Source organism: Rattus rattus, chromosome 1 (assembly GCF_011064425.1).
Source record: "Rattus rattus isolate New Zealand chromosome 1, Rrattus_CSIRO_v1, whole genome shotgun sequence".
Taxonomy (NCBI): Eukaryota; Metazoa; Chordata; class Mammalia; order Rodentia; family Muridae; genus Rattus; species Rattus rattus.
This window is the reverse complement of record NC_046154.1, coordinates 54,745,275-54,759,503: the sequence shown is the minus strand read 5'-3', so window position 1 is coordinate 54,759,503 and position 14,229 is coordinate 54,745,275. Positions and strand designations below refer to the sequence as shown.

Genomic DNA, 14,229 nt, shown 5'->3' with positions numbered 1-14,229 from the left:
GCGCAGTGGTGGGCTCTGTGTGAGAACTTGCATTTGATTGCTAGAACACATTAAAGCCAGAGGCAGTAGCATGCACATAGAGTCCCAGCACCCACTGGACCCTCACAGCCAGCAAAACTGGTGTTCATTTTTGAAGAAGAGACCCTGTCTTAATATGGAAAACACGCTGACACCTGAGGTTGTCCTGTGAGCTCCATACATGGCCATCGTAAATATATACCTGCACCCACAAACACATACAGGCATATACACAGATTTTTGCACAAAAAGGCAGTGTACAGCGGATGCCTTTATTTTTTTCTATTTAGAATAATCAACATATCTTCTACCTGTCTTATAAGATGGGTTGCAAACTTGACAGTCTTTCACTGACTCTTTACTTCAGTCTTGTCTGCATTCTTATGGTTGACTAGTATCCAGGTAGGTTAACAGAGTTGTCAGACTTGAAGGTAACACTATAAAGGAGAGAAAAGCTCTCATTAAAATGTTACCATAAAGACACGAGTTAGGCTAATAGTTCAGTTTACTCTTACAAAGAAGTACCACAATCCCCACTTACAATCCAGTATGAGGGGAACCTGGAGCATATATAGGGTCATAACTAGGTAGTCGAGTTGGTATTGAACATCTTTGGGCTTTAAAAAGCTATTTTTATTTTATACTAACACCAGACACGACACTGCAAACAAAGTTTTCATTAGTCAACTCTGGTTGTTGGAAGGACTACTAAGAAGGATTTTGATCCAGGATCAAGCAGAAACTTAGTAAGATTTATGTTACGGTACAACAGGTGGTGGCAGTGTACCTCCTTCCTGGCAACCACAAAGTCTAAGGCATTCTTGAGACACTTGCTGTCTTACAATGCTGCTGGCCGTCTGATTACCTGAGTGTGATGACTGAACCCTTCCTCTTAGTCTCCCTTTCTGAAATTTTGTGCTTGCACACTTCTTTCTGCATATTTACACAACTTATCAAAATTTCCCAGGTTTTTGGAACCAGATATGGTTGGTCCATGTTCATCATTTCAGCATTTAGGAAGGTAAAGGAGGAGGGCTGAGGTCAGGCCTGGGTCTAGTGTGGAACCCTGTCTTTTTTTTTTTTTAAAGGAGAAAACAAAAACTAATTTTCAGTTCATCCATCTACTAAGTACATGGTATCTGTCACTAGAGTGTATGTGGCTCCTGGACAGAGGCGATGTAAAGTAAATTAGTAGGATAGTCCCACTCACCTTTAAGACATCCTCAACGCTCTAAAGCCCAGGATTATACCTCAGCTGCTCAAGTGTGGGATGACAGCTGTGTGCACTACACTAGGCTAGAGCTGGTGTGAAGTCCTCAGTCTCTAACTAATTACCTTGTCACACTTTCCTGAGTCGATGTATGTGTGTTGTGAATTTTCTAACACTGCTTTTGCTTCACTGGTACTCACAGCAGAAAGCAGTGTTTATAACCATTATCAACTTTTCCTTGGCTCTACACCTCATGAAAGGCAGAATCCAGAACATTTACTGGCCTACATTTTACTGGCATTATAGGTCATTAATTTTACACACCATTCTTTCTCATGTGTAGTCTCACTATCACTGCCTATTTCAAGTTCATGGGCCTTTGTGTTTCCTGTCTCATGTGGTCAGACTCCCCTGTCCTTGTCAGCCCAGCTGCAGTCACGAACATTAGGCAGGTCAGTGGTCTTCAGACTTAGAAATGAAGCTTTTGCCTCTAGTTTGGGGCAGTACGTGGAGTTCAAGGTTAGATTCCATATGGATTCCAGTGGACTCCACTATGCTTTAAGACCTGACCCATGTTAACTGCTAACTTTTATGCCAGAGAGGCTTGCCCTATGGGGCATTATCTGTTTCTCCAAGCTGACACTGTGATCCTCATTAGAGTCATAGTATTTGTGCAGCAGGACAGAACCCTAGAATGAAGGATCTTAGCTTGTGTGATTTAGTATAACTCAAAAGTTTGTTTGTCCGCACATCTAAAATGCTTTTAGATCATATCACTTCTGAATGTGTTTTGAGGTTTTTAGCAAAATTGAGTGCTATAAACCCTAGAAAGGAACCATGAAGAAGAACAATTGAGGGAGAAGATGATGAAGTAAATATACTTGAGACAGCATACCCCCTGAGGCTGTGGTCTACGCTTGGGATAGACGCTCTCTTCACTAGGTAAGAGCCAGCCAGGCGTGTGGATGAGATGAGAGAAATGCCCATAGCAAGCAAGGCTATTCCATCTAGTGAGGTTCTGAACACATCATACATGACATGGTGAAACAGTCTTTATGTTATAGTTAGCTACTAGAAAAAGGTTATCTTTACAAAACAATATAATTGCTTTTAAAGGAAAGCTATAACTAATTAATTAAACCTTACAATGTAAGTAAAATGCTTTTACGTGAACAAAACAGTGAAATTTAACAAGGTTAGCTGACTTAGAAAAGTAAGACATTACCTCAGTTCAAAATGGCTTTAAGGAATTCAAAGCTGTTAGGATGATGTTCTATATGGAAAAGAGATTTTTTTTCAGAAAACAATTCAAAATAACTTGCCACAGTATATGGTACAAAGTAAATATTGCATTAAGTGAAATTAAAATAAAGTTGGGGGCTAGAACGATGGTGCAGCAGTTAAGCGTACTTCCTGTTCTTGCAAAAGACCCAGTTCTCATACGGCAGCTTGAAACCATCTGCAACTTCAGCTCTAAGGAGGGCACACCCTCTTCAGTATCTACCCTGTGTGGGTACTGCATGAAGAGGTGCATTTACATATGTGAGGAAAACACCAGTACACGCAAAATAAAAATAAATAAATCTTTTAAAAAAACTTTTATTTTCATAATAAACAAGTTTGGGCTTCATAATTTTTATTTCAACATCTTGTAGGCTCTACTTCAGAATATTACTCTTAAAATGATAATGGCGGAGAAACTTGTTGTATGCCTGCACATTATACCAAGAGTAGCAGATGCTGTTGCCATTCTTTCACGCTTCACTATGGTTCCTGCCCTTTGTAATGGACTCTGTGCTCCTGAGAGCAGGATGAGGGCCGCCATGTTTTGTTGTTTTTCCCTAAGGCCAGAAGACTAATTCATAACAGGTACTCTGCAAACATTAAATTAATGAAGGACATAAAGAGAGCAACCATAAGTTTTGAAATTTTAATCCCAGCACTCAGGAGGCAGAGGCAAGTGGATCTCTGCAAGTTTGAGGCCAGCCTGATCTACATAGCAAGTTCTAAGTTAGCCAGGACTACATAGTGAGCCCTTATCTTAAAACACATCAACCAACCCAACAAAACCAAAAAAATTTAAGTGTTTGAAAATGCTAGATAATTCTTGGAATCAGACAACACTTCTTGTGCTGTAAGGTATCTAACTTTGATAGAGAATATTAAAAAAATTCTTAGACTAGACATTTATCCATCCCTCCCTCCCTCATTGCACTGCATAAGGGACATCTGATCTGGGTTCTCAGTAGGTGCTGTGCTCTAGTTACACCCCAGCCCTCCCTCTCTCTCCAGATTGTGGCTCAGGCTCTGTGGCTGCAACACAAGAAGGCCACTAATCTGAGAGTGACAATGCACTACACAAACACACTTAACAGCTGACAAGGACCATGGGAGCCTATGACATGGAACAATTGTGCTTCCCTAGGAGAATGGTGAGCTTCACAGAGCATGGCCCATTTGAGACTGACTTTACAGTTAGATAAGAGGAGGCTTAGAGGCCGGGGAAGAAAAAGCAGTTTATGAGAAGGAAAGCAGCAGGGGCCCCCGCATTCTGTGGGCTGTAACTAAGTGGGAATACAAATGACCTCCCTCCTCCTCTGAATCTGTGATAGACAGCAGGCCACCTCACACAATTAGCTATATAATAATGCAAATATACTTTGTTACTTATGTGTCTAAAATATGTATGCAACTAAGCAATTTGATGTGAGTCTTGGGGATGGGGTTAGTTTTTCTGACTGCTTTTCAGGGTTAAAATGGAAAATGTTCACCTGTCAGGCAACAAAAAACCAATTTCTATAAATGTGCCAGGGTAATTCTTCTCCTCCTCAAGAACAGTCAGTCCTCAGTCTAGTCATTACTATCCTTTTATAGTATTTTTATTTAATAAAACCTATTAAGGCCACCATACAAATCTCTTTACTTATGCTTTTATCTTTTAACTGATCAATTTTTATATTGCTGACACCCCTTCTTCACCATTTGTTCATTTAAAAATTCATAGCACGTGAGCTATGTCTCCAGGGAAGTGTCTATAAAATTTGTTACAGCTGGCAAATGGGTCTGAGTCAGTGGTAGCACATGACTAAATGCTTCACAGAAAATAAAATTTGTTTCTGTAGTAAGCAGAACTGTTTAAATGTTATTTATTTTTATGTTTCAAAGAAAATATATTGTGAAGTGCTGCATTGATTTAAAAGGCAACAATGTCTGTGTACACGCTGTAGAAGGGAAATTTATGAAACCTTTGCACAACTCCTTTAATTGAATTTTCCAAATCTCTCACCACACACAAATAATCAATATCTTGTGCAGAGAAAAGCAGTCAGAATTATTACAGTCTTTCTTTTCAATTTTGTTGTCATCAGCACATAAGAGCACCTGGATGTTTGTACTGTCTGCTTGCAAGTTATTTACACCTTTTCAACACATAATTGCTATTAAGTGAGTCCAAAAGTGTAATTTTGACATTTGCTACAGATTTCTTTTGAAAGAAAAATTATCATATTTTAAGTAAAGTATAAAAATTTAAATCATGGAAGAAAATTATGTAAAAGGCTTTGAAAAGTAATAACCCTGTTTGGCTTTCCTCACATCCAAGACAAATCTTAAGTCTACGTTCTGAGCCGTTGGTTACAGTAGTCCCGGAACAGCAGTGATGCTGGAAAGCAAGAACAGTAACACTGCGGACAGGAGAGGTCTGACCATCGACAGATGCACAGCAATGAGTCCTCATGAAGGAGAGAGCTACAGTGTGCATTAATATGTATCTCTGACACCAAAACTAACAGCTCTCTCCAAGTAAATCCAGGAAAGCACAGGAGGGAATTTTAAAGAGAATTTTCAAACTCAAATCTGAGTACTTTTAAAACTAAAGTGTCTGAGGGAAGAAAAAGATGCTGCTCAATATTTAAGATAAAAGATGAAATGCCAAAAGGGCAGTCAATAGTCTTCAAGAAGTAAAATTATTTGGCCAATATGATGAATATCTTTTCAAGACTGAATTGTGAGAAGTCTAACAGTTGGTTAAAAATACCTTGGTGGTGGCTAGAACGAAAGGGCAAGGCCACACCAAACCACTCTGTGGTGTCAGCACAGGGGTCAGCTTGTCCTGTAGCCTAAAGGACGTGAAAGCTTCAGAATCCTGTGGCCAACATGAATTTTACAATGCTAGTTAGCTAAAGAAAACACAGTCTGGGCCTTTTTTTTTAGAAGACCAGAGCTAGGAGTTCTGAAATAGTTTCTATTACAAATAGCTGAGACAATCAACTTTTTTGAACACTGTAAAGTTCAGATGGCTATGCAGCATTTGAAATATGCATTCTGCAACCTACACAATTATCCTCAAAACACAAAATGTGTTTTGGACTGAAACTGCGTCTCTTGATTTCTTATCTTGGCAGCTGCTCTACAATTTGCTTACATTCTTTTCAAAAACATTTTGTTTACTGGAAGTCCTCGTCACAGACAAACAATGGTGGCATTTTTTAATATCTCTAGAAAAAACGAAAATGCCAAGTGCTCCAGAATGCCATCTATTGACTAAGGAGTATCTGTAAGAGGTTGTTTTTAGTGGGGTTGATTGTATAAAGCAAATACATTTCATGCCTCACCATGTGATCATAGTGTGACATTCCATCATCGGTCTCAGACCGCTGAACAGTCAGATGTCTTAGATCTTAGGCATAACAAATTTAAAATAATTATGAAAATTCACATCTAAATATAACAGAAAAGGAAGCTTTCATTCCATCTTTTCCTAATAGTCATAAAGCCAATATTAGTAAGGGAAGTGACCTTAGTCTTATATCCTGAGTAACCAAAAGAAGCCTTCCTTTGTTCCAGAACCTTGAGTTAGCGGAAGAGGGCTGTTATTCACTAGTCTAAAAGGCATTCTGAGTCACAGGACTAGTTCTTATTAACGGGTCAGCGACCTCTTCAGGTCGCTCAGTTCCATGAAGCCTCCTCCACAGGACCTGCCAAGTGCCTGCTTACTTATCTCTGGAGTGTCACCCGGATCCTCCTCTTCCTGCAGGAGCTCCAGCAAGTGGTGCTGAGTGAAGGGAACTGGCACTAAGGTTTGGGGAGGTGAGGACAACAGAAATGTTGTAATTCTCCTGTACTTGCCTGTTTTAATTATTCTAGGAAAACTTTAGAGGAAACTAGAGGGTTCTAAGAAGAATGCCATCCTCATCCAAAATGGCCACCGTAGGTACACACTGCTGACAGTGAAACAAGTAACTGGCCTATTCCCATTTTTATGATTACAGAAATGAAACAAATTTGGTACTCAATGTAAGGGCTGATTAAAAGAAGCTGTGATGCTATGCAGATTCACAAGATGTTTTAAAATTTAAACAAATCTGGGTAATAAGAGAAAAAAAGTAAAGTAGGAAGTGTCAGGAAGTCAAGCAGAATCTCCAAAGGAGCAGGCAGGGCGGGTGGAGCTGTAGAACTAGCAAATGCTTCTTAATCAGTACGCGATGCAGATGAGAGCTGTTGACTTAGTAAGAAACGTTCTGAGCTTGCTTATGTGTTTGTGTTATGTGTGCATGCCGTCTTTAACAACTTTAACCCCTCCCCACCCCGACACTGAAAATACGCATGGCAGGAATCAAGAGACAGCAGCGGGGAAAGAATCCAATACAATGTAAGAGCTCAGATTCAGACTCCAAGGAAGCACATGGTCATGAGTTGTAAAGTGCTTTTAGTGACTTAAAAACACAAAGAGCTACTGTAGCCTATGGAAATGGGGGATTATCAGTGCAAATAAGTGGTAGATAGGCACTGCAATACTGGTATATGTTATGAAAATGGGTCTTTATATAGTTTTTATTTAAGTCACAACAATAACTAATGCCTACTGGGAATTTCAAAATATGATTTAGTGATACAATTTCTTCTATGAATGAAAGAAACCCAACCTGTAGAAGCCTGACAAGTCAGTCCATACGTCTGAAAACAACACAGTAGCTAGGAGGCTGTTCTTGCATAAATGCACAAAGAATTGAGGTGCAGTGGGTAACTGAAAGGAATGACATACTATCCCCAAAATGACAACTCCCCAAGAGATTTTAGTTATGTATTAATACTTCTGGAAAGTTCTTTAGAATTACTTGAGATAGCTCAGTGGATGAAGGTCCTTGCAGCCAAAACCTGATAACCGGAGATTGATCCCCAAGAGCTACCTGATAGAGAGATTCTTGTAATCTGCCTGCTGATCCCTTCAAGTGTGCCATGGTATATCCCTTAATTAATGAATTAAATGTAATAATTTTGTTAACTAATTACCTGAGAGTTTTTCCTTCATTTCTCAAAAATTGGTAAATGCCAGTTTTAACTATTAATACTTCTAGGAAAGTATGGATTTTTAAAAATACATCATTGGCACAGAAATATAGACTTCTAGGGAAATAATAAACATATAAATGTCATATTATAATCTAAATCTTGTCAGGTTAGGAAGGTGAATCTGTGGCATACTGCACTCAAGCCATGCAAAGCTAAAGGAGGAGAAGAGACCCCAGTCCTTTAAACAGCTCCTGTGTGAGACCCTATGGCACAGTGCAAGTGGGAGGCACAGGAGCCTACTTCCCCCTCTCTGCAATAGCTTTGGAGGTATCTTGCCCTGGTTACCCTTGTGTAATGCAGCTGGCCGCTGTATCTGACTGGAATGTGGCATTTTTACTGAAGGTTATTGTTCAAGTTAAGCCCACTCAAACACATTAGACTGGTTGGTCCAGTGTCATTTACATTTATGTATAATCTGACAACTGGGGTGACCAGTTGACTTCACTTGTTTTTGGGAGAAACATGGACTTTCTGAGTCATCTGACCTTTAGATGGAGTCCCTGCTTTGTAACTTAACTGCCAATGACTTTGGTTAAGTTAGTGAATTCTGCGTGTTTGTTTATTGTCCATAACGACAGTGAAAATAACTATCTTGTAATATTGCTGTAAAGATATCCTGAGCAGAGGACTGGGAACACAGAAATTACCAGTACTCAATAAATGGCAGTTGCTTATACTAAAGGATGGTAGCCTAAAGTATGACTAGTCAAAAGCCAGCTCTACTCGCCGAGACTGCCGAGTGACATTATGCTGTAATATTAAAATTCTCATTCTTCTACACATAACAAAGTATAATTCAGTCATAATACAGGAGGTCTCTGTTGGGCACCTGACCAAAGTAGCACTCAACAGGAGCAGCCCGAGACCACTGCTGTGAGGCTTGGTGGTTCCAGGCCCTCCATCACTCACCCACAGGAACTGCAGGGCAACTCCTGGGACTGGAAGCAGAGACCCAGCAATCAATACACTTCAAAACCGCGAGGAAGGACCTGAATTAAATCAACTCACTGCTTAGCAAGGTGGGATCTGCTGAGAGCCAGGGTCTACGGAGGAACAGACACAAGTCCCCAATATACTTGGTATTCCTTAGTAAGTACTGCTATGCTCCTCTGTCCCAAGCCTCCTGCTCATCCTTGGTCCCCATTCCGCTGTGAGGTAGTACAAACTAGGAACCTGGAGAAGACTGGAAGAGAACTTAGATTCTGGAGTTGATTTGCTGTTACTTCTTATGCTATGGGTTAGACAAGAGTGGGTTATAGAGAGGCAATATTGCCCCTGTCCCCCGTTTCTCAGGCAATGGAGGTCAATTCTTCTATAGATATCTGTGTCATCCTTGAGGTTATAGTGTTCCCCAAGAATAGAGAGGACTCTAGATTATGCTTAGACCCCAGATCCAAGATTGAGGTGATAATGGGTTGGGAAAGGCAATGATGGCTAATTAAGGGGGACAGGGAGCTACAGGCACATAGGACCCGCTGTTCTTCCATGCTCACCTAGGCTAGGCTGAGCATACAAGGGCTAGTGTGCAGGCTTTGGCTAGGGCTTCTTCCTTCCTCTTAGGAAAAAAAATCCCCCTGTTGCCCTCTTTTCCCACCTCAAGACTTTCCTTTCCCATCTTTTTGATAGACTTTCCAGAAGAACACAACAGCTTGGTTTGTGTGTTGTTTCCTTATTGCAGCCTCCTGCCGTTTGGATTTCTTTGCCCCTCATTTCACCCTAACTTTAGCCAAAACTGCTTCCTCTCCCATGACCCCCCCACCCCAACTCCACTCTTCTATGATTTCCCCCTCTTCTCCCCTTTGCTTTGTCTGGCCAGTACTGCCCTGCCCTGCCCCCACGCACTAAGGGACACTGCTCACCTACAGTCCCATCAGTGCTCTTCTGCCTCCTAAAATTTGGTTAGGATTGTTTTCATTTGACCGTTACTGTCATTTCCAAGTGGGCGTGTCCAGCTTTGACGGTGGCTGCGTTTGCAAACGGTGTGCTACCTTCAGGGGAGTATTAGGGGTTAAGCCTGCTGCCCTGAGTGTGTGCGCTGAGGGGTCTGACTAAGCTAGATTTGTAGACGAGCAGAAAACAACACTATAACCTACTACAACCAAGTTACTCTCCTACATTGCAAACACGTTTACATGAAGAACACAGGTGATTTAGAAAGGAAAAAAAAATCAACTGAAGATTTAACTCCAGATGTGTAAGTCTCAATGCAAAAATAAAGAAACATGAAAATCCAAGGCATAATGATTCCTCCAAAAATCATTTATCTCACAGTAATGCCCTTTAATGGGAGTGAATTATATGAAATCTCAAAGACTTAATATAAAAGAATGATTATAAATTATTCAAAGATTTCAAAGAAGACAAACTCCTGAGTGAATTGTAAGAGAACACAAATAGCTAAAAGAAATAAAGTAGTCTGGTGTTAATAGACGGCTCAGTCAATCTAATCCCCACCACCCACATAAGACCCAGGCATGGTGGTGTGTCTGAACTCCCAATACTGGAAGGGCAGAGACAGGCAGATCCTGAGAGCTTGCTGGCCAGTCTGGGAAATCAGTGAACTCCAGGTTCAGTAAAAACCTCATCTCAAAAACTAATACAGAGGGCTGGAGAGGTGGCTCAGCAGGGAAGAGCATTAGCTGCTCTTGCGGAGGACTTGGGCTTGATTTCTAGCACTCATACGGGGCTCACGATCACTTCTAACTCCAGTTCCAGGGGATCTGATCCCTTCTTCTGGCTCCCATGGACACTGCACACATGTAGCACACATACATACACATAGGCCAAATACCCATACACATAAAATAAATATAAAAATAAAAAATGAGATGGAGTGTGACAGGAAAATAACTGGTGTTGACCTCTGGCGTACAAATGAACATACACAGCCATGTGCACATATATACACTACATGCAAGTACAAAAACAAACAAATAAACAAACAAAAAAGAGACAAGCCAATACAGGATATAAAAGTGGAAAGAAAAAACAACAAACAGAAAAAAATCAAACAAAAGCACAGTAAAATGCAAGAAATTCAAAGTTCACTACATCAAATAGGGCTCCATAGGCAGAATAAAACAGGAGAGAGCAGGATGCTAGGGCTAAAGACAAGAGAGAGGAATTGCAATATGCAGACAATGAGAAAGATGAATTACTAAGAAGGGATAAACATAATGTAGAAGACTATGAAAAGATCAAGTCTGTAAATCATGAGGAGGAAGGAGACAGACTTCATGTTACAGGCATGAAACTAACTCATAATACTGTTCACAGTGAAATCATTTTATCATTGAAGAAGAAACACTTTTCATGATTCAAACCAGCTAAAGGACTTCATGACACACAGCTAGGCACCTTACAGCTCTCCTACTCCCAAGCTTTTGGAGTCGGGACATGCACAAGGGCCAGTGGTTGACACTAGATACTTCAAGGACTCCACTGGAACAAAGAAAAGGATAAACTCATCCATGGTGCTACAGGAAAGAATAAAACACATTAGAACAATAATCTAGCAAGAAAAGACTATAGAAACCCCAGACACTACAAAAATAAAACAAAAACAAAAAATCAACAAAACAGCAGCAATACAATAGTTTAGATCCCTAGTACCCATGTAAATGCCAGGCGCATATGGTGGCTCATCTGAAATTCCTTTTAGTATTAATTCTGAATAGTAAGGTTTCAATGCCTTAATCAAAAGACACAGACTGGCAGGTTGAATAACAAAGCAGGATCCACCTGTTCGTTGTCTCTAAAAACACACTTGACTATCAAAGAATATTTAGGCTCAATGGGCAAAGCACTTGCTGTGCAAACATGAAGACCAGAGTTTGGATCCCCAGTACTCATGTAAATGCCAGAAGGATATGGTGGCTCACCTGTAACGCCTGTGCACAGAAGACAGTCACAGAGACCTCAAGAGCAAATTGCCTAGCTAGGTTAGCCAAACTGGCAAGCTGTGGTTTCAAGTAAGAGACCTGCCATATATGTTAGGTGGAAAACAGTCAAGGAGGACACTCAATGTCAAACTGTGGCCTACACACACACTTACATCTATGCATATGTTTATGTGAACATGAATACACACATGCATACCACACATGGGCAAAACAAGACAAAAGAAAAGGGCCAGACATGACTTTAGAGTGAAAGAATGTAAAAGCATATTTGGAGAAATTGAAACTAGGAAACAAAGCAGATATTGTTCTAATATCTGACAAACTAGCTTTCAAAGCAAATTTAGAAGAGAGAAGGAAGATTGATTATATTGATTAAAGCAACAATCCACCCAGAGGACACTGCCATTTTAAACATGTGCACTGATCATGTGTGGACTTAATTTCACAAATGAAATACTACTACATATAGTGACTTGGATGAATCCTAATACATTAGTAGTGGGTATCTTAGTTAGTGTTCTGTTTCTGTGAAGAGACACTACAACCAGGCAACTCTTATGACAGGAAAGCATTTAACTGGGCCTGGTTTACAGTTACAGAGGTTTAGTCAAATAGCATCATGGCACATGTTGGCAGACATGATGATGGCGAGGTATCCGAGAGTTCTACATCGGAATCAGCAGGCAGCATGAAGAGAAAGAGATCCACTGAGCCTGCTCTGGGCTTCTAAAACCTCAAAGCCCCACCCCTCCAGTGAGTCTTCACCTCCTAATCCCTGTCAAGTAGTGCCACTCACTAATGACCAGACATGCAAATATGTGAGCCTATAGGTGCCATTGCTATTCAAACCACCACAGGGGATAACATCAATAACCTCCTTTTTCTGCACCCTGACAAAAAACAAACACTGAAAACAAGTGAGTTACGTGAGATTACAGATGGACCTAACAGACACTTCGGAAGACTCCAACCAAACACTGAATAATACACATTCTTCACAGTATAACATAGAACTTTCTCTAAAGTAGATTATATAATACAATATACAGCAAGTTGTAACAACAATAACAAAAAAGAAAGCAGAGATAATTTGTTGTATGTTATCTGACCACAGTGGGATAAGATGAGAAGTCAACATGAAAGCTGTAGACTCTATACGAACATATACAGATTGGATAACAATGCTGAATGACGAATGGGTCACTGAAGGAATCAAAATGGAAATGAAAAATTACAAGAACTGGATGAAATTAAAAACATACAAAAAAGCCATATGAAAACAGTTCTATTAAGGGAATTTATAACTACTTTAAAATACAGAAAACATAATGATGTAGATTAGGGCCTTGGAAAAACAAGAACAAGCCAAACCAAAAGGCAGAGGTAAAGAAATAATTAAGATCAGGGTAGAAATCAATGGAATGGAAGTAAAAAACAAAAAGACAAACAATAACAACAATGTGAAGACTCAATAAAACAGTTGGCTCCTCAAAAAGATAAACAAAAAAACAAGCCCCTAAAAGCAACAAAACTAAAACAAAGCAAAAAAAAACAAACAAACAAACAAAAAACAAAACTAAACAAAGCAAAAAAACCCCAACAGCACTCAAATAAATGAAATGAGAGAAGAAAAGGGAGCCAGTATAAGACATACTGATGGAATTCAGAAAGTCAATAGGACATATCTTAAATACTTATATTTCACTAAATTGGGAAAATTTAAAGATGGATAAATTTCTACACACACACACGAGACCTTAGTTCATGAAATGATTATGAAAGTCCTCTCTTTTTTGCACTTCTCTTTAAAATTTTTTTTTATTTTATGTGCATGAGTGTTTGGCCTACATGGAAGTCTGAAGACCATGTGTGCCTGGTGCCTGTATAGGTAAGAAGAAGGCACCAAATCCCTAGGAATTGGCGTCATGGATGGGTGTAAGCTCCCACATGGGTTGTGAAGAACCACAACCAGATTCTCTGCAGGAGCGGCAAGTGCTTTCAGCTGATAAGCCATCTTTCCAGCACCATGAAAACATTTTTAATGTAATAAACTAAAACACTACAATCTTACCTTTGGGAAGAATTCTTGAATTTTTCTTTTCAAATAGCTTTTGTTTCATTACTTTTGTCACTAAAAGAGAAAAAATAAGTCCACCCTCACATTAAGAAGTAACATAATGGGCTGTAGAGATGGCACAGTGGTTAAGATAGCGTGCTGAGCAATTGTTAGAGTTAGAATTCGGGTCTCTGTACCCATTTACCAAGCTGGGAATCTTATGCATGACTGGAATCCCAGCTCTAAGTAGGCTGAGGACAGGAAGATCCCTAAGACGTGCTGGCGTCCAGTCTAGACGAGAAAATGTAAGTACCAGGCTCAAGAAGAAATACCAATTCACAGGATCAGGCAGTGATAAGACACTCCATGCCCACACACAGGAGTGCACACTTGAACGTATGATCTCTAACACAAACACACACAACCTTTTTAAAAAAGAATTTACATAAAATACTTGGGTGTGGTTGGTGCACACCTGCAACCCCAGCATTCGGGAGGCTGTTACTTCATGAACAGCCTGGGGGACACAGTGAATTCCAGTACAGTCTGGGCTATGAACACATAAACATGGAATATGAACTAATAACTTTCTCATTGTAGAAAAAGAATCATTGAAAGCAATACACACCATCGGTATCAAGCACAATGTAGTGCCTTCTTACTATCTTACTGTGAAAAGGAGCTCAGTATAA

General features: G+C 40.0%; 1 protein-coding gene across 3 annotated transcripts in view; it reads right to left on the bottom strand.

Annotated features, from left to right (window-relative positions):
* Positions 1 to 255: 255 nt before the first annotated feature.
* Positions 256 to 14,229, bottom strand: part of Itgb3bp (integrin subunit beta 3 binding protein) — a 58,835-nt gene continuing 44,861 nt past the window's right edge. For all 3 annotated transcript variants that reach the window (XM_032901779.1, XM_032901778.1, XM_032901780.1), the window contains 3 exons: positions 13,553 to 13,612; positions 2,454 to 2,501; positions 256 to 455 (listed from right to left, as the gene is read on the bottom strand). In XM_032901779.1, the coding sequence (XP_032757670.1) occupies positions 2,455 to 2,501; positions 13,553 to 13,612 (107 nt within the window). In that variant the 3' untranslated portion in view covers positions 256 to 455; position 2,454. The remainder of the gene's footprint in view (positions 456 to 2,453; positions 2,502 to 13,552; positions 13,613 to 14,229) is intronic.